Source organism: Geotrypetes seraphini, chromosome 2 (assembly GCF_902459505.1).
Source record: "Geotrypetes seraphini chromosome 2, aGeoSer1.1, whole genome shotgun sequence".
NCBI classification, from domain to species: domain Eukaryota; kingdom Metazoa; phylum Chordata; class Amphibia; order Gymnophiona; family Dermophiidae; genus Geotrypetes; species Geotrypetes seraphini.
In genome coordinates, this window is record NC_047085.1 from 343550425 (window position 1) to 343575422 (window position 24998).

General features: G+C 42.8%; 1 protein-coding gene across 4 annotated transcripts in view; it reads left to right on the top strand.

The window, feature by feature from the left end:
• CNTNAP2 (contactin associated protein 2) overlaps positions 1–24998 on the top strand; it is a 2440986-nt gene that overhangs the window by 1486130 nt on the left and 929858 nt on the right. For all 4 annotated transcript variants that reach the window (XM_033930311.1, XM_033930310.1, XM_033930313.1 and 1 more), the window contains one exon: positions 23833–23939. In XM_033930311.1, the coding sequence (XP_033786202.1) occupies positions 23833–23939 (107 nt within the window). The remainder of the gene's footprint in view (positions 1–23832; positions 23940–24998) is intronic.

Sequence of the window (24998 nt, forward strand, 5' to 3'; positions counted from 1 at the left end):
TACAGCAAGTTATCTGCCGTAAAGGGGTTCTTTAAGGCTCTTTGCCAGAGTCAGATGCACAATTATACACTTATACGATAGTCATACAGCAAATTGCCTGCCTTGTAGAAGATTTGTGAGGCTCTTTGTACTAAATATACAATTATACAATGGCCGGGCCGCCGTTACCTGCCTTGAAGAGGTTCTGTAGGGTTCAGAGACGGAGTCGCACACAGCCGATTCGAGGTGAAGAGAAGTCCAGCAGAGAGCGACAGGAACTGCCGGGAGCTCAGGAGGTCTAGGCGAAGTTAAAATCTTGTGGGTGCTGCAAATCCGTCGTTTCACTAAGGCACATGCGTCTTTGTCGTGCGCCTTCATCGGCGCGCCGAATGGCAGTGCACTGTTGGTGCTGTGACCTTTAAGCAGGATCCCTGCTGGTTCGGGGAGGGGCGGAGCAGTGCTCCCACGCTCCGTTGGTGGGGTCCCGATGGAGTGCTGGAATCAGTGCAGGCACTGTGACCTTTAAGCAGGATCCCTGCTGGTTCGGGGAGGGGCAGAGCAGTGCTCCCACGCTCCGTTGGTGAGTCCCCGATGGAGTGCTGTGACCTTTAAGCAGGAACCCTGCTGGTTCGGGGAGGGGCGGAGCAGTGCTCCCACACTCCGTTTTGAGGCCCCGATGGAGTGCTGAAATCGGTGCGGGCTCTGTGATCTTTAAGCAGGATCCCTGCTGGTTCAGGGAGGGGCGGAGCAGTGCTCCCACGCTCCATTGGTGAGGCCCCGATGGAGTGCTGGCATCGGTGCAGGTGCTGTGACCTTTAAGCAGGATCACTGCTGGTTTGGGGAGGGGCGGAGCAGTGCTCCCACACTCCGTTGGTGAGGCCCCAATGGAGTGCTGTGACCTTTAAGCAGGATCCCTGCTGGTTCGGGAGGGGCAGAGCAGTGTTCCCACACTCCGTTTTGAAGCCCCGATGGAGTGCTGGAATCGGTGCGGGTGCTGTGATCTTTAAGCAGGATCCCTGCTGGTTCAGGGAGGGGCGGAGCAGTGCTCCCACGCTCCGTTGATGTGGCCTTGATGGAGTGCTGGAATCGGTGTGGGCACTGTGACCTTTAAGCAGGATCCCTGCTGGTTCAGGGAGGGGCGGAGCAATGCTCCCACGCTCCATTGGTGAGGCCCTGATGGAGTGCTGGAATCGGTGCGGGCACTGTGACCTTTAAGCAGGATCCCTGCTGGTTCAGGGAGGGGCAGAGCAATGCTCCCACACTCCGTTGATGAGGCCCCAATGGAGTGCAAACAAAGGTTGCAGTACATCATTCTCACCTATTCTTTCTGGTTTGGTATTTAAGCTTTGGCCAGGTGCAAGCTGGTGTGCTGAACCCAGTTTGAACAGACCTGCTCTGGCCTCTGGGAAACACAAGGGGAGTCATTAGCCACTCTGGGAACCTGAAATCAGGAGAAAAGAGTGAAAATGTTAGATATCTGTGGCAAAAATAAAAAGCAGAAGTCTTGGGAGAATATATCACATCACAGACTCAGAATAACAGCTAGAATGAACAGAAGCACAAACACTGTTCCATTTTTATAATAAGGATGCCTAACAATTATGACTAAAAAGATTTACCTTTAGCTCTACAAGGAAAAGCACTGCTATAGGTTCCACATATTCATGTAACTTGCATATCCATTTTCCCGGCACCAAAGTTTCAAACAGCGTGGGTGTTTTTTCAGCCAACACACATGGAACCAATTTTTATCATCACTAATTCTCAGACCTGCTAAGGACCCTGTAGAATGAAGAGCGTTGTGGCAGATATCAGGGGGACAAAAAGTTAATGGAGAATCACCATATGCAATAACACAGAATGGGAGTCCAAAAGAAGACATCAGTTCTGCCTGAGCTTTTATTGAATAAAGACACCTAAATAGCTAGCAATATATCATTATCACCTGGATTTGTTAGCTGAGCTGCTAGCAAGGAGTTCCTTGCATAGGTACAGCATAGTCACCTGGAAAGATGAAAAAGGTTAGAAAGACATAAAAATTGCAAATTACTATAGCTACTAATGGTCCTGTGAAATGGAGAGAGTTGTGGCAGATATAGGAATGAAAAGGTTAAAAGATAATCAAGAAAAGTAGTGTCTCAGAAATCAGCATAAGCAATAACACAGAATAGGAGTCCTAAAAGAGAGAACACTGCTCTGATGGGCCTTCTTATACTAAGCACGCCTAAGTAGCGTTTGACGTCATAGGCACCGTTAGGACTTCCCACCAGAAAACTTTCAAATCGTCCCTCTATAGCTCTATGCCTTAAGGCACTGCTTTTATCTTCCATACGTCAGGGGTTCAAGTCTTGAGTTCAGTTATCAAATATTTGATATTCATTTTTCTACCAGAAAACCTTCAAACTAGCCATTCCTTTGCTTAAACATATTTGAGTTGATCTTTAAAATGATCTGCAGCAATTCTCAGCAGCCTGTTCTCTCTCATCTTAAATCCCCTCCACCACCACAACACACACTTCTCAGGCATGAAACCATAACCAGCCAAGCTGAATTTACCAACAGTAATGTATCTAGGAAACGACGGAGGAAGAACAAGCCCCAGTGGTTCTCTGCAGAGATCTCGGATCTTGTCAAGGAAAAAAAAAAGCTTTTATTTCCTACAAGCATACAGGAAACAGGGTGACAAAAGAAGACTATCTGACCAGGTCTAAAGCAGTCAAAGCGGCAGTCAGAGAGGCCAAGATTCAAACAGAAGAACAACTAGCGAAAAACATTAAAAAAGGGATAAATCCTTCTTCAGATACATTAGCGACAGGAAACAAAACACAGATGGGATAGTACGTCTCAGGAAAACAGACGGGACCTATGCAGAAATGGATTCTGATAAAGCCAAACTACTAAATGAATACTTTTGCTCAGTCTTTACTTGTGAGGTGCCGGGGACCGGTCCACAACTGCAAGCAAGGCAAACCTCGGAAGACCCGTTTCAAAACTTCAAGTTTACACCCAGCAGTGTCCATGGTGAACTATCAAAACTCAAGATGAACAAAGCCATGGGACCGGACAATCTACACCCCAGGATTCTTAGGGAGTTGTGTGATGTCCTGGCGGAACCACTATCCGTGCTGTTCAATCTTTCCCTAAGTACCGGAAAAGTCCCCATGGACTGGAAAACAGCTAACGTCATTCCATTGCACAAAAAAGGTTGCAGAACGGAAGCTGCGAATTACAGACCGGTCAGTCTCACCTCAATAGTGAGCAAACTCATGGAAAGACTTATTAAACAGGAATTAGATACGATCCTGACCGAGGAGAATCTACAGGATCCCCAGCAGCATGGATTCACAAAGGGAAGGTCCTGTCAATCCAACCTGATCAGCTTCTTTGACTGGGTTACAAGGAAACTGGATATGGGGAAGTCTCTAGACGTCGTGTACTTGGACTTCAGCAAAGCTTTTGATAGCGTCCCGCACCGCAGATTGTTAAGCAAGATGACTTCGATGGGGTTGGGAGTGATATTGACGACATGGGTCAATGACTGGTTAAGCGGTAGAATCCAGAGGGTGGTGGTTAACGGTACCCCCTCCAATACATCGGAGGTGACCAGTGGAGTGCCACAGGGATCGGTCTTGGGACCGATCCTTTTCAACATATACATAAGAGACCTGACTCAAGGGCTTCAAGGTAAAATAACACTATTTGCCGACGACGCCAAACTATGCAACATAGTAGATAACAGCACCTTACCCGACAGTATGGAGCAGGACCTGCTCTTATTGGAACATTGGTCCTCGACTTGGCAGCTGGGCTTTAATGCCAAAAAATGTAAGGTCATGCACCTTGGCAGCAAAAACCCATGCAGAACTTACACTCTGAATGGTGAGACCTTAGCTAGGACTAGGGCAGAACGAGATTTGGGAGTAATCATTAGTGAAGACATGAAAACTGCCAAGCAGGTGGAGAAAGCTGCATCCAAGGCTAGACAAATGGTGGGATGCATCCGTAGAGGTTTTGTCATCCGGAGGCCCGAAGTCTTAATGTCCCTGTACAGATCCATGGTGAGACCGCATCTTGAATATTGTGTTCAATTCTGGAGACCACATTATCAAAAAGATGTGCGGAGAATCGAGTCGGTTCAGCAAATTACCACCAGGATGGTCTCGGGACTCAAGAGCCTCCCATATGAGGAAAGACTGAATAAACTGCAACTATACTCGCTCGAGGAACGTAGAGAGAGGGGGGACATGATTGAGACTTTTAAATATATCACGGGCCGCATCGAGGTGGAAGATGATATCTTCTTTCTTAAAGGACCTTCAACCACAAGAGGTCATCCGCTGAAAATCAAAGGTGAGCAATTTCATGGCGACACCAGGAAGTATTTCTTCACCGAAAGGGCAGTCGATCATTGGAATGAACTTCCATTGCAGGTGATTGACGCCAGCAGCGTGTTCGATTTCAAAAAGAAATGGGATATGTATGTGGGATCTCTAGCCGGGTGAAGTCTGGGGGTGGGTCATTAGCGTGGGCAGACTTGATGGGCTATAGCCCTTTTCTGCCGTCATATTCTATGTTTCTATGTTTCATCTAAAAAACATGTACCTTCCTTCAATACCTGTCCAAGCCCTCTGAAGTTTTAGTAAACTCTTATACCTCTTGCCCTGTGTGGATATTGCATAAAAAGAAATGCATTCCTACCACAATGGCTTGTAGCTGAGAGTATATGAATATATCTGATGCACCTGTGCCTGCAAACTGCAGAATGCTGATGAAAAACAAAGTCCACCACTTATGAGAGCTGTTAGGATGCTGTTAAAATGAGTAAAGGTGAGGGTGGAATTTGAACTGGTGAACTGGAGAGGATAGGCAAGATGCAACAAAGCGCTTTAATTTGGTGAGCCACAAATGGCTTCTTTCAGTTAGTGGAGAGGTTTCTTACCATGTGAGCTTAGGATGCCCTAGCCATGGCAAGATCGAACTAAATGTGTCTGCAAATTGCACAATGCTGTTGAAAAACAGCAAAGTCCACCATATATACACTCCTATGAGAGCTTAGGAAGTTGTTAAAATGAGTGAAGATGAGGGTGGGATTTGAACCGGTGAGCTTGAGAAGATGGACAAGGTACAACAAGGGGCATCAACTTGGTGAGCCACAAATGGCTTTGTTTTGTCAGAGGAGAAGTTTCCTCCCATGATAGCTTAGGATGTCCTAGCCATGGGAAGGTGAAAATAAGTTTGTCTGGAAAAGGAAATGTGCTGATAAAAACGGCAAAGTCCACCATATAGACCAGGGGTCCCCAAAGTCCCTCCTTGAGGGCCGAATCCAGTTGGGTTTTCAGGATTTCCCCAATGAATATGCATGAGATCTATGTGCATGCACTGCTTTCAATGCATATTCATTGGGGAAATCCTGAAAACCCGACTGGATTCAGCCCTCAAGGAGGGACTTTGGGGACCCCTGATATAGACCCTCTTATGACAGCTAATAGGAAGCTGTTAGGAAGTTGTTAAAATTAGTAAAGGTGGGATTTGAACTAGTGAGTTTGAGAAGATGGACAAGGTGCAACAAGGCACATTATCCTGGTGAGCCAGAAATGCTTTCTTTGTTGTGATTGTGATATGATAGCTAATCAGATGATATATAGGCAGGTCAATAAGCTATGATATGACAGGGGAGTCAGAGAAACTGGAGTGGAAGGTGGTGTAGCTCAATGTGTTAAAATCCTTTGCTGATCTTGCAGAGGTTGTGAGTTCAACTCCCAGCCTGTCTTTTACTTGAGCCATTCTACCTTGCAGGTGCACCTTGATGATCTCACAATGAGGTCAGCTTTGTGCAGCTGAACAGCTCCATTTTGCAATGAGGGAAAATGCATGTTAAGGTCTGTATTTGGTTTTTCTATTTTTAAGCTTTGAGAAATGAAGTAATGTGTGCAATATTTATATCTTTTTTCATGTTCTTTCTTTGCTCTCAAGAAAGAGCTGATTGCAGCACTGTTTGGTGAGAAAAAAGGGAGTTGTTTTTAAGCAGGAAAGCCAAAGGTGCTGTAATTAGTAAATCATATTGCTGTTTGGGCAGAAAAGTACTATGTTTTGCATGCAAAATGTTTGTATTGATGTGCCCTATTGAAATGGTGGTTTATTAAATCTATTAGGAGGGGGGAAAAGAGGAAAAACAGATTCCTGATGTCTATGTAGAAAATATGATTTCAGAAGCCCAAAGCACTTCTATGTTCCGCCCATAGAAACCCGAGTTCAGTCCAAGCAGAAACCACACTTAGACCAGATTTTCATTTGCCTACAATTTCTATGATGTTTAGACACGGTCTGCCACCCAACTAGCATCTATGTGGTGCCTACCCTTAACCACGCCCATGTTATGCCCTCGTTACGCCCACGTCTACATACTTGGACACAACTTTTCTGAAAACTCGCGTCTACCTAGCGTCTGTATTCTGACAAAGCCTAGCTTACACCCAACTCCGTCTAAATCCCAATTAACGCTTGTTGAGACCCTTAAATTGCTCGTTAACCACTTAAATCGGACGCCTAAACCACATCGAAAGTTAGGCGCAGTTTACAGAATCGGGGCCTAGGGGTGGTGCTGGTGTTGCCATAGTGACACTAGGAGTCACTAGGACACTATTGATTGGACACTAGGGGTCTAGAGTCATAAGCCAAGCTGACGTTGCCATAGTGATCTATGTTGGAGTTCTGAGTTAGCAAGTAAGGTGTTGTGTTTGCTAGCACCTGTGGTATAATATTTGGAATTAAAGGAAAAGAGGAAAGATTGTTTTAATAGCAATTAGATACAGAGTAGTACTGGAGCCTGAGTTGTTTATAGAATCTGACAGAAATTAGAGTAGTTTATTGAGCTGCGAATGGATACTGTGTAAGGAAATAGTTTTGTAATTGTGGCAGTGGCTCTTATGATCTGGAATTCAGCAGAACAGCAACAGTTGATTTAGGGACAGTAAGGCTGAGCCTAATAATTAAAGGGAGGCCTAAGAAGGGATGAGAGCTTAAATATAAGGAAGCCTAAAGAGCTTATTAAGCAGGCTGGGCTGTGTAGAAACCTGTGTAATAGAGGAAAGATATAAAATTGGGCCAGTAGTAGGTTTCTCTTCACAGCTAAAGTTTCTGGATTCAGATTGAAAAGCCATCCAGAAAGACCTGAACAAGGAGGAAAAAGAAGCTGGCTAACGTGAGAGAGAAAACCTGAAAATAAGTTTTTGTGTGTGTGTGCACATACCATTTGGGACATTTAATTTTCCTTTTGGTGAACATTAAAGTAAATCTGATAGAAAATACAATACCTCTTATCTGATTTAATATTAGTCAGTGAGATCTGGACACTGGGGATCTAAAGAAAATAAAAGCACTTTAACTCTCTTGGGAGTATTTAAAACAATGAACAATTTTTAAATAGGATGTTTTTAAATGCATTTTTTAATTGGAAATTTTCAGTTGTTTTAATTGTATTTAGTTTGTGAACTGGATCCAGTTAGGGTCATTTAATTGAAAAATATAAGAAGTATATTAAAACAAATTCTTGATTGTCAATTATTTATATTATTTATATTGTAAGAAATTGTCATCTAACTCTTACTTGCCCAGCAACTGTAGCTTGCTGTGTCCCTTATTCCCCTTCCCTATTTATTTGTGCCCACACTCCTCAGAGTGAAGTACTACCTGAGGTATCGGCCAGTGTAGCGACTACAATTGAAGGTAAAGGAAGGCGGGGCTTCCGCTCTGAGGAGTGTGATCTCTCTGCTCCAATTCTTCAAACTGGTGTTATGAATTGTCAGCACGGTTTCCTGATTCCTGGACATTGATGTCATTTCATGTGGTCGGTGTAGAGCAGGGGTGTCCAATTCAATCACATAAGGTGCTGAAATCTAAAACTTGGGCCAAATTTTTAATTAAGATACTAAGGGCTCATTTTACTAAGGTGCGCTATGCATTTTAGCACGCGCTAAACGCTAATGCACCCATTATAAGTCTATAGTCACCTTTTTAAAAGAGGGTGTTAGGCTTAGGGTTCCTTTTACAAAGGTGCATTAGGGCCTTAACGCGAGGAATAGCGCTTGCGCTAGCCGCTACTGCCTCCTTTTGAGCAGGCGGTAGATTTCGGCTAGCGCGCACTGTAGCACGCGCTAATCCGGTGTGTGCACTAGAAACGCTAGCGTATCTTCGTAAAAGGAGCCTTTAGTAGAAGTATAGATCCTTCCTCACCCTGAGACACCATTCCAGTGATTCACCTGGTTATTTTCACCTCATAGATGTTATTATACTTAATCCCAACTTTATTCAAATAGTCATTCAAATAGCATGTCTAACAATTTTCTCTCTTTCTGCTTTTCCCCATGTATACCATCTTGCTTTCCCTCCCACTCCACACACCTATGTCCAAGAATGTTCTTTTTCTCTTCCCTCACCCACCGGCAGCATCTCTTTCCTTCCCTTCCTAACACCCAGCCTATGCAGCCTCTGTCTTTCCCAATCCCCTCCCAACCCGTGCAGTATCTGTCCTTCTTGCTTTTCCAATCCCTCCCCCCTTCCCCATTCCACCCCTGAGTACAAAACAAAACTTCTTCATTGTCTAGTGGCATCCACTAACCCCTGAATCCCTCTTATAAACCCCCGCTCCAATCCTCATACCTGAAAGAGGTACCTCTTTCAGGTTACCTCTCACTCCTTCCTCCAGTATTAAAATCTACAAAATAGTGGCACCCTGCCTCATATAGTGCATTGCTTATATGGTAGACTGGCTTTGCCCCAGTACATCCTAGAAGGCACCACATGGAGCAGGGATGACCATTTTGTAGATGACTATACCAGAGGCAGAGGTGCGTGCACATTGGTCTTGCTTCTCTCAGGTACAGAGGGGTTAGGGGATTTGGAACAATGATTGAGGGGTTAGGGGGTGCCATTTGATACCAAGCACATATTTTATTTTTTTTTACAGTGGGGGCAAGTGGGTCGGAATGAGAAATAGGAAGGGGCCCACTAGAACATCAGGGATTTTTTTTTTGTTCTACAGTTGGGAGCAGGCAGTCTGATCAGATGTTGAAGGGTCCCACTACACCACCAGGAATTTTTGTGTTTTAATTTTCAGGGACAGAGGGTTAAGATCTGTTTGGGTTGGGTCATGGAGAGGGAGGGAGAAAGACTGGTAGACTATTGGAGTCAAGAAACTGACTGAGTTGTGTTAAGGGAGATGTACCTGACATAAGAGCAGCTATAAGTTGCTGAATGAAAACCTGGTGAACTTTGAACTGGAAAAATAAACATTTTTGATCTTTGCTTGGCCTGCATCCCCTGGTGGGCAGGTCCTGGCTAAAAGGTAGCCATCTTGTTCACCAGGGTGATGCTCTCCTTTAAGAAGACCCTCTGATGCAGCACAGAGGCTGCCAGACTGGAGGTAGGACTTTTCTACGATGTCCCTATAGGTCTCCTCTGTATATCTCTCTGTCTCCCTTAGCTCCTCCTAGTCTGCTATTCTAGCCTCAAGAGATCAGACCTGTTCCCTGAGTGCTAGGAGCTCTTTACACCTAGCATACACATAAGACCTCTCACCAACTGGGAGATAATCCTGTTCAATATATTCATTAACGACCTGGAAGCAGGAACAAAATGTGAGGTTATTAAATTTGCGGATGACACCAAATTATACAGCAGGGTTGAAAGCGAGGAGGACTGCAAAAATCTCCAAAAAGATCTGACAGCGCTGGAAGAGTGGGCCAAAAAGTGGCAAATGAGCTTCAACATAGGGAAATGCAAGGTCATGCATGTAGGGAAAAAGAACCCGATGTTCACTTACAAAATGGGGGGATCACCGCTAGGGGTGAGTAACCTTGAAAGAGACCTGGGAGTGATGGTAGACACATCATTGAAGGCGTCGGCGCAGTGCGCCACAGCCTCAAGGAAGGCAAACAGAATGTTGGGCATCATTAAGAATGGTATCACGACCAGGACGAAGGAAGTCATCCTGCCACTGTATCGTGCAATGGTGCGCCCGCACCTGGAGTACTGTGTCCAGTACTGGTCGCCGTACCTCAAGAACGACATGGCAGTACTTGAGAGAGTCCAGAGAAGAGCAACTAAGCTAATAAAGGGTATGGAAGACCTCTCATATAATGACAGACTGAAGAAGCTGGGGCTTTTCTCCCTGGAAAAGCGGAGACTTAGAGGAGACATGATAGAAACCTTCAAGATCATGAAGGGCATAGAAAGAGTAGACAGGGACAGATTTTTTCAAATTACGGGGAACCACAAGTACAAGGGGGCACTCAGAGAAATTGAAAGGGGAAAGGTTTAGAACAAACGCCAGGAAGTTCTTTTTCACTCAGAGGGTGGTGGATACATGGAACGCGCTACCGGAGGATGTGATAAGCAGGAGCACGCTACAGGGCTTCAAAGAGGGTCTGGACAGGTACCTGGAGGATAAAGGGATTGAGGGGTACAGATAGAAGTAGAGATAGGTATTAGGGATAGGATTAGAGGCAGTTACAAAATTAGTCAGGGACACTGTTCAGGCAATTAGGCCTGATGGGCCGCCGCGAGAGCGGACCACTGGGCAGGATGGACCTCTGGTCTGCCCCAGTGGAGGCAACTTCTTATGTTCTTATGTGACACTCCGTGCAAAAAAGTGGATAGCCCCCATCTTGTTAAACAAAAGAGCAATTTCTAATTGCCTAACTGAAAGACCTTTATAAAAAAAATATGTTCTGTAGAGCTACTTTTTTCTAGCTGTATTTTAAACTAATGTTAAACACTAAACAAGACTTTCCTCAACAACTGTTTGTGCCCTTATATGATCTAATGCTCTGAAATGCAACCTAATTATGCTGAGGAAAGTGAGATCATACTTTCATCATTCTCACTTCGTCATCCTTGTTCAATCCACCATCCTCTCTAGACTGGATTATTGCAGCTCCATCTATTTAAGCCTAACTAAAAAAAACAACTCCATAGACTTCAGCTAATCCAGAACGCCGCAGCCAAGCTTATTTTCGCTAAAGGCAAGTTCGACCACGTCTCCCCACTCCTGTCCAAACTTCACTGGCTCCCAGTTCACTCCAGAGTCCTCTTTAAATGTGCCTGTTTAGCTTTCAAGATCCTACATGACATCCTTCCTCCCGTTATCCCACTTTTCTGGAACTCCTCTAACCCTAATTCCACTAGATCCTCCCAAAAACTGAAACTATCATTCCCCTCTGCAAAAGGTATATCCCGCGTAGGAAAACTAGGAACATCCCTCCTCTTTAGAACCACAGAACTCTGGAACAACCTTACATCTCCGCTCAGAATTTCAAGCTCCCTCCAATCCTTCCGCAAACACCTGAAAACTTGGCTCTTTTCAAAAATCTAACACCTCCCGCTTTTTGGTACCCTGTCCCTCTTCATCTTCCTAGCTCCTTTCCTATAACCCTTCATTGTAGCTCCTTTTCAACCTAACCCTGTAAACCGTGCCGAGCTCTACGCTTGTGGAAATGGTGCGGTATACAAACCTAAGGTTTAGTTTAGTTTAATTTAGACTAAAACATTTTTTATACACTATATAAAACCCAACAGAGATTCTAAAAGCTACACTATTGCCTAAATTGACTTTGCTGAAAAAGCAGGGGTACTAAAATAAAAAAGAGAAGAACAATGAAATAGGCCCAGCCAGTGCTGCCTGCAGCACCTGTTTTACATTGGGGCAGGCAGCCCCCGCAGCAACCCGGCGCCCAGCGCTTTCCATGGGGTCCTTTGGGGCCAGCACAAAAGAACAGGGAAGCCGCGGTACGCGGCCCGCTGTCGCATGGCCAAAGGGACGTAGCCAAAGGAGCAGGACAAGCCTCTTTTGAGCCCATGAGGAGTCAGGAGCGGGCCACTATCTTCTCCTTCTACCATGGGTAAAAGGAAAGCGAAAATTACTTCCATGATTCCAGGTACACCTTAATGATACACATATGGTTTCGCTCTGTCTTTCCCATTGCAAACTCAGGTCACTGAAACCTCAAGGTCCTATGGATCGACATCTTATGGCTTTGACTTTACCACCGGTGGAAGAGCAGGTAACTTTAGATACACAGTCTGCTTCCTTCTCCTCTAGGGAACCGTCACCACCCCCTCAGCCATTAAGCCTTCTTGGAAGAGTAGAGACACCCTCTAAGACTGAGGATGTAGCCTCTTCGTCACAAATTTTTGATACTGCTGGACTTAATATCTTAGAGCAACCTGGAGTAAAGGGAACAAAATGCTTGACTCTGGTACAAATGGTTACGGAGCCAAATCCTGTTTCCCTTAAAGAAAAAGATATCACTTTAAATGATGTATGGTTAGTTGTTAACAGAATTGAGTCTTCATTACAAACTACAGTTTTGAAATTGTGCCAATTTTTCCTCAGATACAACTGTAAAAATGAATGAGCATGAAACTTGCATAGCAGAGCTAGGAAATAAGGTAGAGAAATTAGAAAAATCTGTGGGTAGTCTACAGAGCACTGCTACTTCTAATATTAAAGATAGTTTATTGCTTCATGCCAAAATAGAAAAAATGGAGAATTGTATGAGAGCCAAGAATCTTCGTTTTCTAAATTTCCCCATCACACACTACCTATCTCCATTGGAGCTCTTGAGAATGTACTTACGGGAGAGTTTGCAATATACTAAAGTAGATACTTTTGAGCCTGATAATCTCTATTACATTCCGAGGGCTTCTAGGGAGGTGGTAGATGAAGGGGAAATAGATAAACTATCCTCACCAGACAGTTTGGATCTATCCCAGTTTCTTGAGTCGTCTAAAGACACAATAACAAAATGTGCTACTTTGTTAGGGGTGCTCAAATCAGAACGAGAAAAGCAAGCTATTTTAAGGTTGTATTTTGTGAAGAAACAATCTCTGTTTTGTGGTCGTTTCTATTTTCCCTGATGTATCTAAGAAAACTCAGTTAAAGAGGAAGCAATTTCTACTGCTTAAGCCTAGGGTTTTAGCAGTGGGTGCAACCTTTTTTCTAAAATTTCCTTGTAAATGCCTTATATCATATGCAAGTGATAAATATGTGTTTCTAGACCCAGTCCAGTTGGAAGATTTTCTTAAGGATAAACCAATACAATGAGTTTCTTGATTTAATTTTACAAGTTTGAGAGGATGTTTAAGTGACATTTAAAAGTATGCGAGATAATAGAAAAACAATCCAAATACTGCTATTACCCAGCAATACACTTCTAAATATAAGCCCAGACAACTGGAAGGGCTCGGGTCTCAGAAACGGAGCCTACGCACAGCAGTGGCAATCACATACTGAGGAAAATCGGCGTAGTACAATCGCTCCAACTCCAATCATTGACCCACATATATATATTTTTAAGGCATTTTCAAAAAGCAATTAGAACAGCTAACCCACAGCCGGGTTGCATAAAAGAAGTGCAAGCCAGAAACTGAAAAAAACAGCAACCAAACTACTTAGCTTTTATGGCTGACTTTGCTGACTTTGCTGATTTATCTTTATAGAAGAGTGCAGTCACTAGTGTAGATTTGCCGACGCGGCCAGCGTTTCGCGGAAATAATTAATCAAAAACATCCGCTGCGTCAGGGCCACCAGGACGTTCAAAAAGTCAAGGCTTCAATTACAGCACTCGGTCACAGAATTTCAAAGCAGGGGTATAGGGTATTTGTAGGGTATTTAAAAGTATGCCACATGTTTTTCTGTTTGCCACATATTAAATAACTTGGCTTAGTTATTTGTTTCTAAGCGACAGCACTAGCGGGCTAAATGATGTGGACTAGATCACTGAAATAATTTTCTTTAAATTTTATTTTATGAGCATCTTTATACCGATGATAAAATGGATATTCCTTTATGTTTGTTATTTAAAATGTATCAAATGTATAAAGAAAAAAAAAAAAAAAAAGAACAATGAAATACTCCAGAAGCTCAAGTTTTACCTTTTCCCAAGTTTGAGTGCAAGCAGGTAAGATATTTCAATGGAGTTTTTCTTCCCCTTAGCAGATCCTCTCTCAGCTCCTATTCAGGATTTAAGTTAATGAGAACAATAATGCACTATGTAACTCAGAACCAGGTCAACTTCATGGGCCTCATTATATACTCATTAACAGCTAATTTGCTGCTACTTGGATAGCATTAAAAAAATGTTTGACTATTCTCCTGAAAATCTACTACACTAAGGATCTTCCTTTTGGTATCAAACTGGATGAACTGACCAGAATGGAGGCCATAAGAAAACAGCAATCTGTTTATACTATATCGGAGAAGAAAAAAACAACAACCAGCTAGCACTGCTTGATCCTACTTGTACACTTGAATTAATTTGTGAAACAAGAATTTCATGCAGCATTTAATTTCATGATTGCAGTAGTAAAATAAAATGAGAATGCATTGTCTGGTAAATTAGCTGCGCATATCTAGCTGTGGTAAAAACTGCAGACTTCTAATAATGTTGGTATTAAGGAAAGAGAAAGGGGGGTGGGGAAACAGCTGTTTTATTAAACTTATTTGTTCAGCAGACCCATATGCAAGAGCAGTCGAGTCTGATTTTCTTGTAAATGAAGCCTCCATATGCAGCCATGTATACAGCACAATAAAAGAAAAAAGGTTGAATTGAGCCCATGAGTGTTAAGTCTCTGCTCCAAATACTTGAGGATGAGCATGGGGACATTAGAATGACTGCTTTGGGGCACTCACTAAATGACAGGCTCTTTTCTTCATTTTCACACCTCTGTGCCCTAACTGCTGTGGCTTTTACTTCCAGCCTTCTATTCTTCAGTCTGTATTAAACACTGTTGAAACCAAAATAATAATAATAATAACTTTATTCTTCTATACCGCCACAATCTAACGACTTCTCCGCAGTTGAAGAGAGCTGGACAATCAGCGAAGTACAAAACACAAATAGCAAAAGTACAATATATTTCTTAAGAATAGTCAGAGTAGAATTATTGCAATTATTAAAGAATTATTACATTTTGTAATTTCTATTTAGGAAATAAATCTATCAAATAGTACAGTTTTAATTTCTTTCCGAAAAGCGCTATAAGTCAACCTGGCTCCACTAAGGGCTCCTTTTACAAAGGTGCGCTATTGGTTTTAGTATGTGCTAGCCATTATTGCCTCCTTTCAAGCAGGCGGTAGTTTTTCGGCAAGCGCGTGCTAATCTTGTGCGTGTGCTAAAAATGCCAGCGCACCTTCGTAAAAGGAACCCTAATGTAATTACCAAACCAGGACTGCTGTTTACTTGCTTGAAACATAAAAGTCCTGTTTACTGAACAGATGAGAAAAAAAAAACCCACACACACTTTCTTCTCTATCTGGTGATCAGGTTTATTTGAATTTAAATGTATTTTTGGTAGAACTTAAAGTAAGTTATAAGATATGGCCTTGAACCTTAACAACACTATTTGAATTTGTAGGTTACATCCCGAGAAGCAGTTTTCCTGATTAATACATGCAGGGTGAAGCACAGGGTCATGAGAGGAAGAGGCTTTTTATTTATAAGTCTCTGCTGTTTGACTGATTTTTCTATATTGTCCTATTTCCCAGTGATCTGGTACAAGTTTGAAAATTCATAGTCGATAAACCTGCTATGTTTTGCTATATTTTGAGCCCTTGGAGAGATGGCTGTGTGCTGTGCTGTCACACTGCTTCGTTTTCAGATATTTCAGGTTTGAAAAGCAAAAACAAATACTTGGACTGCATTAGTACCGAGTGAAAAAGTTTTTGCCCGTTTAAATTACAAGGTTAAAGAGGAAATTGATGGTATGGCTTGTACGAGGGGCTGCTGAAAAGTTCTCAGCCTAACCATCAGTTAGGGCACTCTCCCTCAAGGCTATACTGTACACTTAGGGCCTCTTCTATCAAACTGTGCTAGCAGTTTGTAGCGCAGTGAGCTGTGCTGAATGGCCTGCGCTGCTCCCGACGCTCATAGAGCTCCTATGAACGTTGGGAGCAGCGCGGGCCATTCTACGTGGCTCTCTGCGCTAAAAACTGCTAGTGCAGTTTGATAGAAAAGGCCCTTAGTCTGGTGATTTTCCACTTTTTTTATTCCATTTTTTTTAAAAAAAAACCTCTGTTGGTTGGGCTGAGAACTTTTCGGCAGCATGTCGTATTTCCTCAGTTTTTGATCACCTGTATAATACAGGAGCCTTCCTCTTTTAATTCTATTTTCTTTCCTTCACCTTATCCTACTAGGATCATCTTGTATGTTAGCAGTGATTTTAGCCAGTCAGTGGCTACAGTTTTAGCATTCTTTCCAATTCAATGGAAGTTGATAAGAATTATACAAAAGAAGTTAAGAATGTCTGTCAATGGGCAAAATCTCTCAGAATGTAATGGGATAGGACGAAACAGCATGGGTGAAAAACAGGAGAAAAGACAATAAATTTGAAAACAGGCTAATCAGAAGTAAGAACCTCCCTCTCCCTCCCTTCCAACCCCCCCTCTCCCCCCCAAAAAAAAAAGGGTTCAGTGAATTTCTGTGTGTAAAGTAGTTCCATCTTCTGAGCATACAAATTAAGATAAAGTGAGGCATAGCAGTTAGGTAATTGCTCCTTTCTAAATTACTTCTCCCCATTCACTACTTTCCATACCCCCCAAACCTCAAAACTGTCCTTAAACTTCAAAACTATCCCTAACTGCCTCTAAACTTGAAAACTATCCTCTACCCAAAATTTCAAAACTCTCCACAATTGATCTCTATTCACTAAAAGTACCCCCAAACTGCTCCAGTAACCCAAAACTATATCCTAAAAATATTCGATCACCCACCAACTTACCCACACTCCCAAACTGCTCAAACCCCAGTCTATACCTTCAAGCTGCACCAAACCCCCAAACTACAAGCCTTCAACTGCCACAACCCCCAAGCTGCCACCTCAAGCTGCCACCATTACCCATTAGGTTTAGGCATCTGGTTTCCCAAGGAGGCAAAAAACTTCAAACCGTTCTTTCGATATATTAAAGGGAAACGACCCGCGAAGGAAGTGGTGGGACCGTTGGATGACCAAGGAATAAAGGGAGCGCTAAAGGAGGACAAAGCAATCGCTGATAGACTGAACACATTTTTTGTGTCTGTATTTACAGAAGAGGATATACACAGCATACTGGAACCCATCAGGCTATATGCTGGAAGTGAAAATGGGAAACTGACAGGGTTAATGGTCAGTCTAGAAAAAGTATGCAGGCAGATTGATAAGTTTAAGAGCGATACATCCCTGGGACCGGATGGCATCCGTCTGAGGTTCATCAAGAAACTGAAAGGGACCATAGCTGAACTGCTTCAATTAATACCCAATCTGTCGATCAAAACGGGAAAGATTCCGGAGGACTGGAAGGTGGCGAATGTTATGTCGATCTTCAAAAAAGGTTCGAGGGGAGACCCAGGAAACTACAGATCGGTGAGTCTGACCTCGGTACCGGGAAAGATGGTAGAGGCGCTGATAAAGGACAGCATCATTGATCACCTTGACGGACACGGTCTGATGAGGACCAGCCAGCACGGTTTCAGCAAAGGTAGATCTTGTTTGACAAACTTGCTGCACTTCTTAGAGGAAGTAAACAGGCAGATAGACAAGGGTGACCCGGTCGACATTGTATATCTGAACTTTCAGAAGGCATTCAACAAGGTTCCGCATGAATGACTATTTCGGAAAATTGCGAGCCATGGAATCGAGGGTGAAATACTCACATGGATTAAAAACTGGCTGGAGCATAGGAAACAGAGAGTGGGGGTAAATGGACAATACTTGGACTGGAAGAGTGTTACCAGTGGGGTGCCGCAGGGCTCGGTGCTTGGACCCATGCTCTTCAACATCTTTATAAACAATCTGGACATAGGTACGACGAGCAATTTGCAGATGAAATGAAGTTATTCAGAGTAGTGAAGACGCAGGGAGATTGAAAAGATCTGCAACGTGACATAATCAGGCTCGAGGAATGGGCATCGACATGGCAGATGAGGTTCAATGTGGATAAGTGTAAAGTGATGCATGTCAGTAACAAAAATCTCATGCACGAATACAGGATGTCCGGGGCGGTACTTGGAGAGACCTCCCAGGAAAGGGACTTGGGAGTTCTGATCAACAAGTCGATGAAGCCGCCGCACAATGTGCAGTGGCGGCGAAAAGGACGAACAGAATGCTACGAATGATTAAGAAGGGAATCACGAACAGATCGGAGAAGGTTATCATGCCGCTGTACCTGGCCATGGTGCACCCTCTCCTGGAGTACTGCGTACAGCACTGGTACATGAAGAAGGACACGGTATTACTCGAAAGGGTCCAGAAAAGAGTGACTAAGATGGTTAAGGGGCTGGAGGAGTTGCCGTACAGTGAAAGATTAGAGAAACTGGGCCTCTTCTCCCTCGAACATATCGAAACATTCAAGGTACTGAAGGGGATAACTTAGTAGATAAGGACCGGTTGTTCACCCTCTCCAAGATAGGGAGAATGAGAGGGCACTCTCTAAAGTTGAAAGGGGATAGATTCTGTACAAACGTAAGGAATTTCTTCTTCACCCAGAGAGTGGTAGAAAACTGGAATGCTCTTCTGGAGTCTGTCATAGGGGAAAACACCCTCCAGGGATTCAAGAGAAAGTTAGACAAGTCCCTGCTGAACAAGGACATATGCTGGTAGGGCTTGTCTCAGGGCACTGGTCTTTGACCAGAAGGCCGCCGCGTGAGCGGACTGCTGGGCAGAATGGACCACTGGTCTGACCCAGCAACGGCAATTCTTATGTTCTTATTTCAGCTGATAGCAGTAAATGTTATACTGACAGTCACTGGCTCTTATTCCTGAACATTCAGGAGTCCTTTTACTAAGGCGCGCTAACCGATTAGCGTGCGCTAATACTAAGGCACCCATAGAATATAATGGGCGCCTTATCTTTTAGCATGCCCATAATACAAAGTGGTAATTGTGCTTAAATAAGACACCAATGTACATGGAAAAAAAACCAAAATAACCAATCTGCTTCACTGACCAGATGTAAATAGACAGTTTTATATCACTGCCAAATCGTAATAAGAATGAAAATCAAATTCAATTCAGTATTCTGTTAGTGCGCCCAAACGAACTTTTAATGTGCAAAACAAACAAAACAAAGCCTGTATTATTGCTTATACAGAATTTGAATCTAATGGAAATGAAAAAAACCCTCAAAATCCTTCATTACTAGACTCACTTCAATCCTAAACAAGAGGTCATTACACTGCTGTGCCACAGTGTTAGTTAGGCTGCCCATCCAATTTGTGGCAAGGTAGCTCAATGACCTTTTGTCTAGGATTGAAGTGAGTCTTAAAAATGGGTAGATAATGCTGAAATGTAGTTATATCTGGATTTATAGGGTTAATATCTTATTATTTTAATGGTAACAAACACTGTTTTTATATGATTATTTTGTCTTATTAAATAAATGTTTTTTGGTTAGGTTATTATTCTTATTTTTTTGGCTTTGATGGGATTATTATTAACTATTATGGCCAAAGTCCTTCAGAAAAAGGTACTTGGCTTCTGCTAAGCCCGTTTTTGAAAATTGCTGTGTGCTACATTACTGAGAGTATGGCCGGCTCTTTCTGACTGCTACTGGAGTCAGGCCACTCCACTCTGAATAATGTGCTTCTGTTTTCCTTACTTCATCCGAACGATCCATTTTCCTTTTTTGTATTCTAAAAGTAGTTATGCTTCCAGAGTATAGGACAATGGAGAAAAGAGTTGCAGGCTCTTTACATGAAGTGCTTGTTAATATCTCCTCTAAAGAACGGAGCATCTGCTTGCCATTGTAAGCTGGTTAATTTCCTCTCCAGATAGCAGGCAAAGTGCCAGCTCATTATCATGTGTTACTGGCAGGGCTAAGATGGAGAAATCCAGGGTTGTTCTTTTGTTTATACTGTAAGATACAGGCCCATATTGTCTGAGGCAAATCTATAATACTAAACATTCTAAGGAAAAATAGATTGCATGGCATGGGAGCTTTTCATCTGAACATTTTGAAGTTAGGTGTCCCAAGTCTTAAAAAAAAAAAAAACTGAATTTATGATAAGGTGATTTCTCTCATTATTGTCCTTCATGTGTAATTTGTCTACAGTATATAATCCTATGTGTACTTGACATATTCTATCACAAATCAAATTAATCAATTGATACTAAGAAGGATTAATTACCAGATGAAGCTAATTGGAGTTAGCATGATATATTGCATGGATGACACAAATCTTTTATTAAGAAATAGCCAGTGGAGGCTTGAAGGGGATATAGAGGGATACCAAGCCTCATTTACATAAGTCAGTAGGGCCATAGGCAGCGGAATACTTTTTTGTTTTGGGGGCCCGCAAGCTATGCCCCAGACTCCGCCCAATCTCCGCCCCAGACCCCGCCCCATAATAGTAGCACTGTAATTGTAATACCATTTTTTCCATTCATTTTTCATATATACATACAATATAATTTTATTAACAGTATATAATGGTTAACCACAAAATTAAACTACACAAAGCATACATGTTTTTCAACATTCATTCCTACCAGAACACCTGGCCTTGGTCACACATGCAGATAACGTCTATGCAAATAATAATAATAATAATAATAACAGTTTATATACCGCAATACCGTTAAGTTCTATGCGGTTTAAAGAAGATTAGTGGGGTACAAGTTGAGTTGACGTACAAGTTGAGTTAACTTAAGGGATGTGAGGACAATGGGGAGAAAGGGCAAGAGAGGGGAAGGAGGGAAGTGGGTCAGCTGTCTAGGTATTTCAGGAATAGGTGAGTTTTGAGGCATTTCCTGAATACCTCATAAGTGGTGGGCAATAGGAGTTGTTCTAGGTCTTTACCCCATAGAGCAGCCTGATGTGAGAGAAGATGCTCATGGTGTTTTTTTAGTTTGCATCCTCTAACCGGGGGAGAAACGAAGTGCGAGTGGGAGCTTCTCTTGTGTTTGTTGGCTGAGAAGGAGAATAGGTCAGTGATGTATTTAGGGGTTAGACCGTAGAAAACTTTAAAACAGAGGCAGGCAAACTTAAACTTTACACAAGCTTCCATCGGCAGCCAGTGTAGCTGTTTGAAGTATGGCGTCACGTGATCGAACTTCTTTAGACCGAAGATTAGTCTGACCGCAGTGTTTTGCATTAGTTGTAATCGTCACATATTCTTTTGGGGGATTGCTAAGTAGGCGATGTTACAGTAGTCGAGTTGACTTAATACGAGGGATTGTACCAAGATTCTGAAGGCAGAGTTATCAAAGTATGCTTTAATGGATTTAAGTTTCCAGAGGGTGAAAAAACTCTTTTTGATTAGGGAGTCCACCTGATCTTTCATGGTGAGGCATTGGTCCAGAGTTACACCCAGTATTTTAATGATGGGCTGTATGGGGTAGTTATGTTTGTTGATGTCTAGTGGGGTTTTGGTGTCAAGAGGGCGCGGTGAAGCGACAAAGAATTTTGTCTTCTCAGTATTGAGCTTGAGTTTGAAGTCTGTCATCCAATGTTCCATCAAGTTTATGGCTTCTGATGCTTTTGGAATTGTTTCCGAGATGGAGTTGGCAAATGGGATAATAATTGTGAAGTCATCAGCGTAACTGAATAATTTTATCCCTAGCTGGGTTAATTGAACAGGACCACAAACTAAAAGTACTAATATATACAAACAAAACTCTAAGATGCAAGACTCTGCATGCAGTACAACACCCAGAGAAATAGAAACAAATACATTTCTTCCTGAACAGTACAAAATAAAGACAGCAGATGTAATTTCTCATTACTGACACAATTCAATCATTAAATTGAAAACAAAACCATTTTCTCTACCTTTATTGCCTGGTGAATTTGGTTTTCAAACCATCTTTCCCAGTCTCTGGCTGCACTTCCTTCTGTCTATGCTCTTAACTGTGTATCCAGGGCCACCTTATCCATTTGCTATTTTTCTCTCCTTCACTTTCTGCCATACATCCATCTTTAACATTAACTTTTAACATTCAACTTTATTCCATTTTTCTGCTTTCTTCTCAAAATCTACTTTTCCATGCCTCCCCTTCCCATCTATCCATATATACCATCTCCTCCATATTTCTTCTCCCCTATTCCCATCTATCCATAATGAGCATTTCTTCTTATCTCTTCCCTGTTGCACCCATTGCTGTGCACCATCTCCTCTCTCTGTCTCCCCATTCCCCTCTATCCCTATGCACCACCTCATCCCTCTCCCATGGTCAGACATCTGTCTTCCCCCTTTTCCCCCATATATGGTCTGGCATCTCTCTCCTCTTCCATGGTCTGGCATCTCTCTCTCCTTCCCTCGCTCTTCCTGAGGTCTAACATCTCTCTCCTCTCCTTTTTGCGGTCTGGTATCTCTCTCTCCCCTCCTTCCCTTCTATTCTGTGATCTAGCATCTCTCTCTATATCTCTTTCTCTCCTTCCCATTCCAGTGGTCTGCCATTTCTTCCTTCTTTGTGTCATCTCTTCTCCCTCCCAGTGTAACATTTCTCCCTCCCTCCTCTCCACCACTATCATGTCCAAAAAATTTCCCTCTTTTTTCCTTTCCCCATATACATCATCTCTCTTTCCCTCTCATGCCACACACCTATGTTCAAAAATTCTCTGTTCCTTTTCCCTCTCCCACCAGCAGCATTTATTTATCTCCCTTCCCACTACTCCACCTGTGCAGTATCTCTCTTTTCCTCCTTTCCTACCCCCCCCAAGTCCATGCATTTGTCCTTCCCAACTTTCTCCCAGTACATGCAGTATTTGTCTTTCCCAACTCCCTGAGCATCTGTCTTCCCTGCCTTCCCAACTCCCTGCACCCAGCCTCTGCCTGTCAGGCTCTGCACCCAGCCACCCCCCGTCAAACTCTGCACCCATCCATCCAACCTCCCTCGCTCTAACTGCACCCTGCCCCATCCTCCTACCTCCTCTGATCTGATGGTCCAGAGTTGCAGCGGGTAGGAGTGAGCTTTCTGCACTCCTGCCCACTGCTAACCCAGTCGGTCGCGGCTGGTTTCTTCTGCTGCTGAGTGGCAATGATCAGGAGCGCAATTTGGCATTCATGCTCGGTGTTTAGCCATTTATAAAAATTGGCTCCTGAAAATTCTTGTGATTCATGAGAATTTGCGAGAGCCAATCAAAGAAGCCACTGAGCGCCGAGCAGGAGCAAAGCGCGCTCCTGCTCATTGCCGCTCAGCGACAGAAGAAACCAGCCGCGACCGGGTTAGCAGCGGGCAGGAGTTTGGAAAGCTCGCTCATACCTGCTGCACCTCTGGACCACCAAGGATAAAAGTGGCACATAAAATTGGCAATTTTGGGGGAGGCCATGGTCCCTGTGGCCTCCCACGTTCCCATGCCTATGGGTAGAGTCATGTGTGAAAAACACAGTTGCTCACTGATAGGTCTGTCTCTGGAAATGATCTACAAGCAGAGGCAAAATGAGTCAAAAATATCAATGGATTTCAAGAACTATTCCCTCCAAGCTGAGGGAACCCCTGTGGAGCTGCCAGTGAGGGATGCTGTTTCACTATCACATTTTCAATAATGAGGGGCAGGCAGGCTCTGCAGGACTTCAGGGAACCTGCTTGTCTCTAATGATTGAAAACAGATAATCAAAGTTGCACCCTCTACTGGAAGCAGTGCTGTTGGAGGACTCCCACTCCGCTTAGATGGAGCAGTGATTTCAAGTATGCAAGGGGGAATTACAGAGGGTTGTGGTGGGATGAGAGCAACAGGAGGTCAGACAATGAGTAAGCTCTGCCAAAACACAGTAGACAGAGGCAGCTAGACACATTGAATGAGGTAAGAATACATTATCTGCCAATAATGTGTTTTGCAATGTTTATTAATTTTCTATTGCTTGTTTTTGGTTCTTACAGATGTGTGCCCAATCACTGTGAGCATGGTGGGAAATGCACCCAAACCTGGGACAGCTTCAAATGCAACTGTGAAGGAACAGGATATTCTGGTGCCACTTGCCATAATTGTAAGTGTGACACTGTTTATAAATTACTGTGAGAATAACTATAACAATCTATTTCACTAGTATTTGAGTGTGTCTAATATTTGCTATTGTGAAAAAAAATAAAGTTTCATTATTATTCACCTATCAAGAAAACACATTTCCAGAATCTCGTGGTTCATCCGAATGTTCTTTGGTAGATATGAGACAGGCAGTAGTTTTTTCCTACCTATCTTCTCATAAATATCTTGTCTAATTCATTTCTTTTTTCCTTACATATGATGTATGGATTCTCCTATCAGTTGTAGAGAATGAGACCTGCAGATCACCAGCTGCAGATGTTGGGCCACCCCTAGATTCCCCTACATTACCTCCATAAAATAGACATAGACAACCTGATATATAATAAGATCCATAAAGTGAAGCAGTGGGCCGAAAGAACTACCTCAGTGTGTTCAAAATAGTATGAGTTGGTCCTGGTTTCATTTCATTATTTGAACAAACTTGTATTTCTGAGTTCCATAAGCAAACAGAGTCTGGGTAAATACATTTGCATTATCTCTTCCAGCTGTAGCAGCTGTAGCTTTTTGGTGAAGCTTAAATAACCTTTCAGGTAAAAGTGACATTAAGAAATTTAGTAAGTAGAATGTAATGAGCCTCGTCTAGAACCCAACATAATGTCTTTTTGTACTATGAATGCCAAATACAATGAAATTAGGCCACTGCCTATTATCTTACTTCCATTAGAGTTTCATATTTAGTATTGATTTTGTATCCTATTGAAGGAAGAAATGATTATGCACCCCAGTTATGATGCTGTGAACACATATATCTTGAAATGTTTTTGAAAGGTAGAAAAGCATAGATAAAATAGAAGAAAACCCCCCCAATAATTTATTGAAAATCCTAACAAATACCTAACTAATGGATGTGCTGGAGTTGTACAGGGTAAACTGCTAGCTCTCACAAATGTACATCATCTTTGTACATGGATAAACAGATGCATACCTGCACAAAATGTCCCACTGAAAATTTATTCTTCCTCCCCCATAAGTAAAAATATGCTTGCTATTAAGGGGGGTC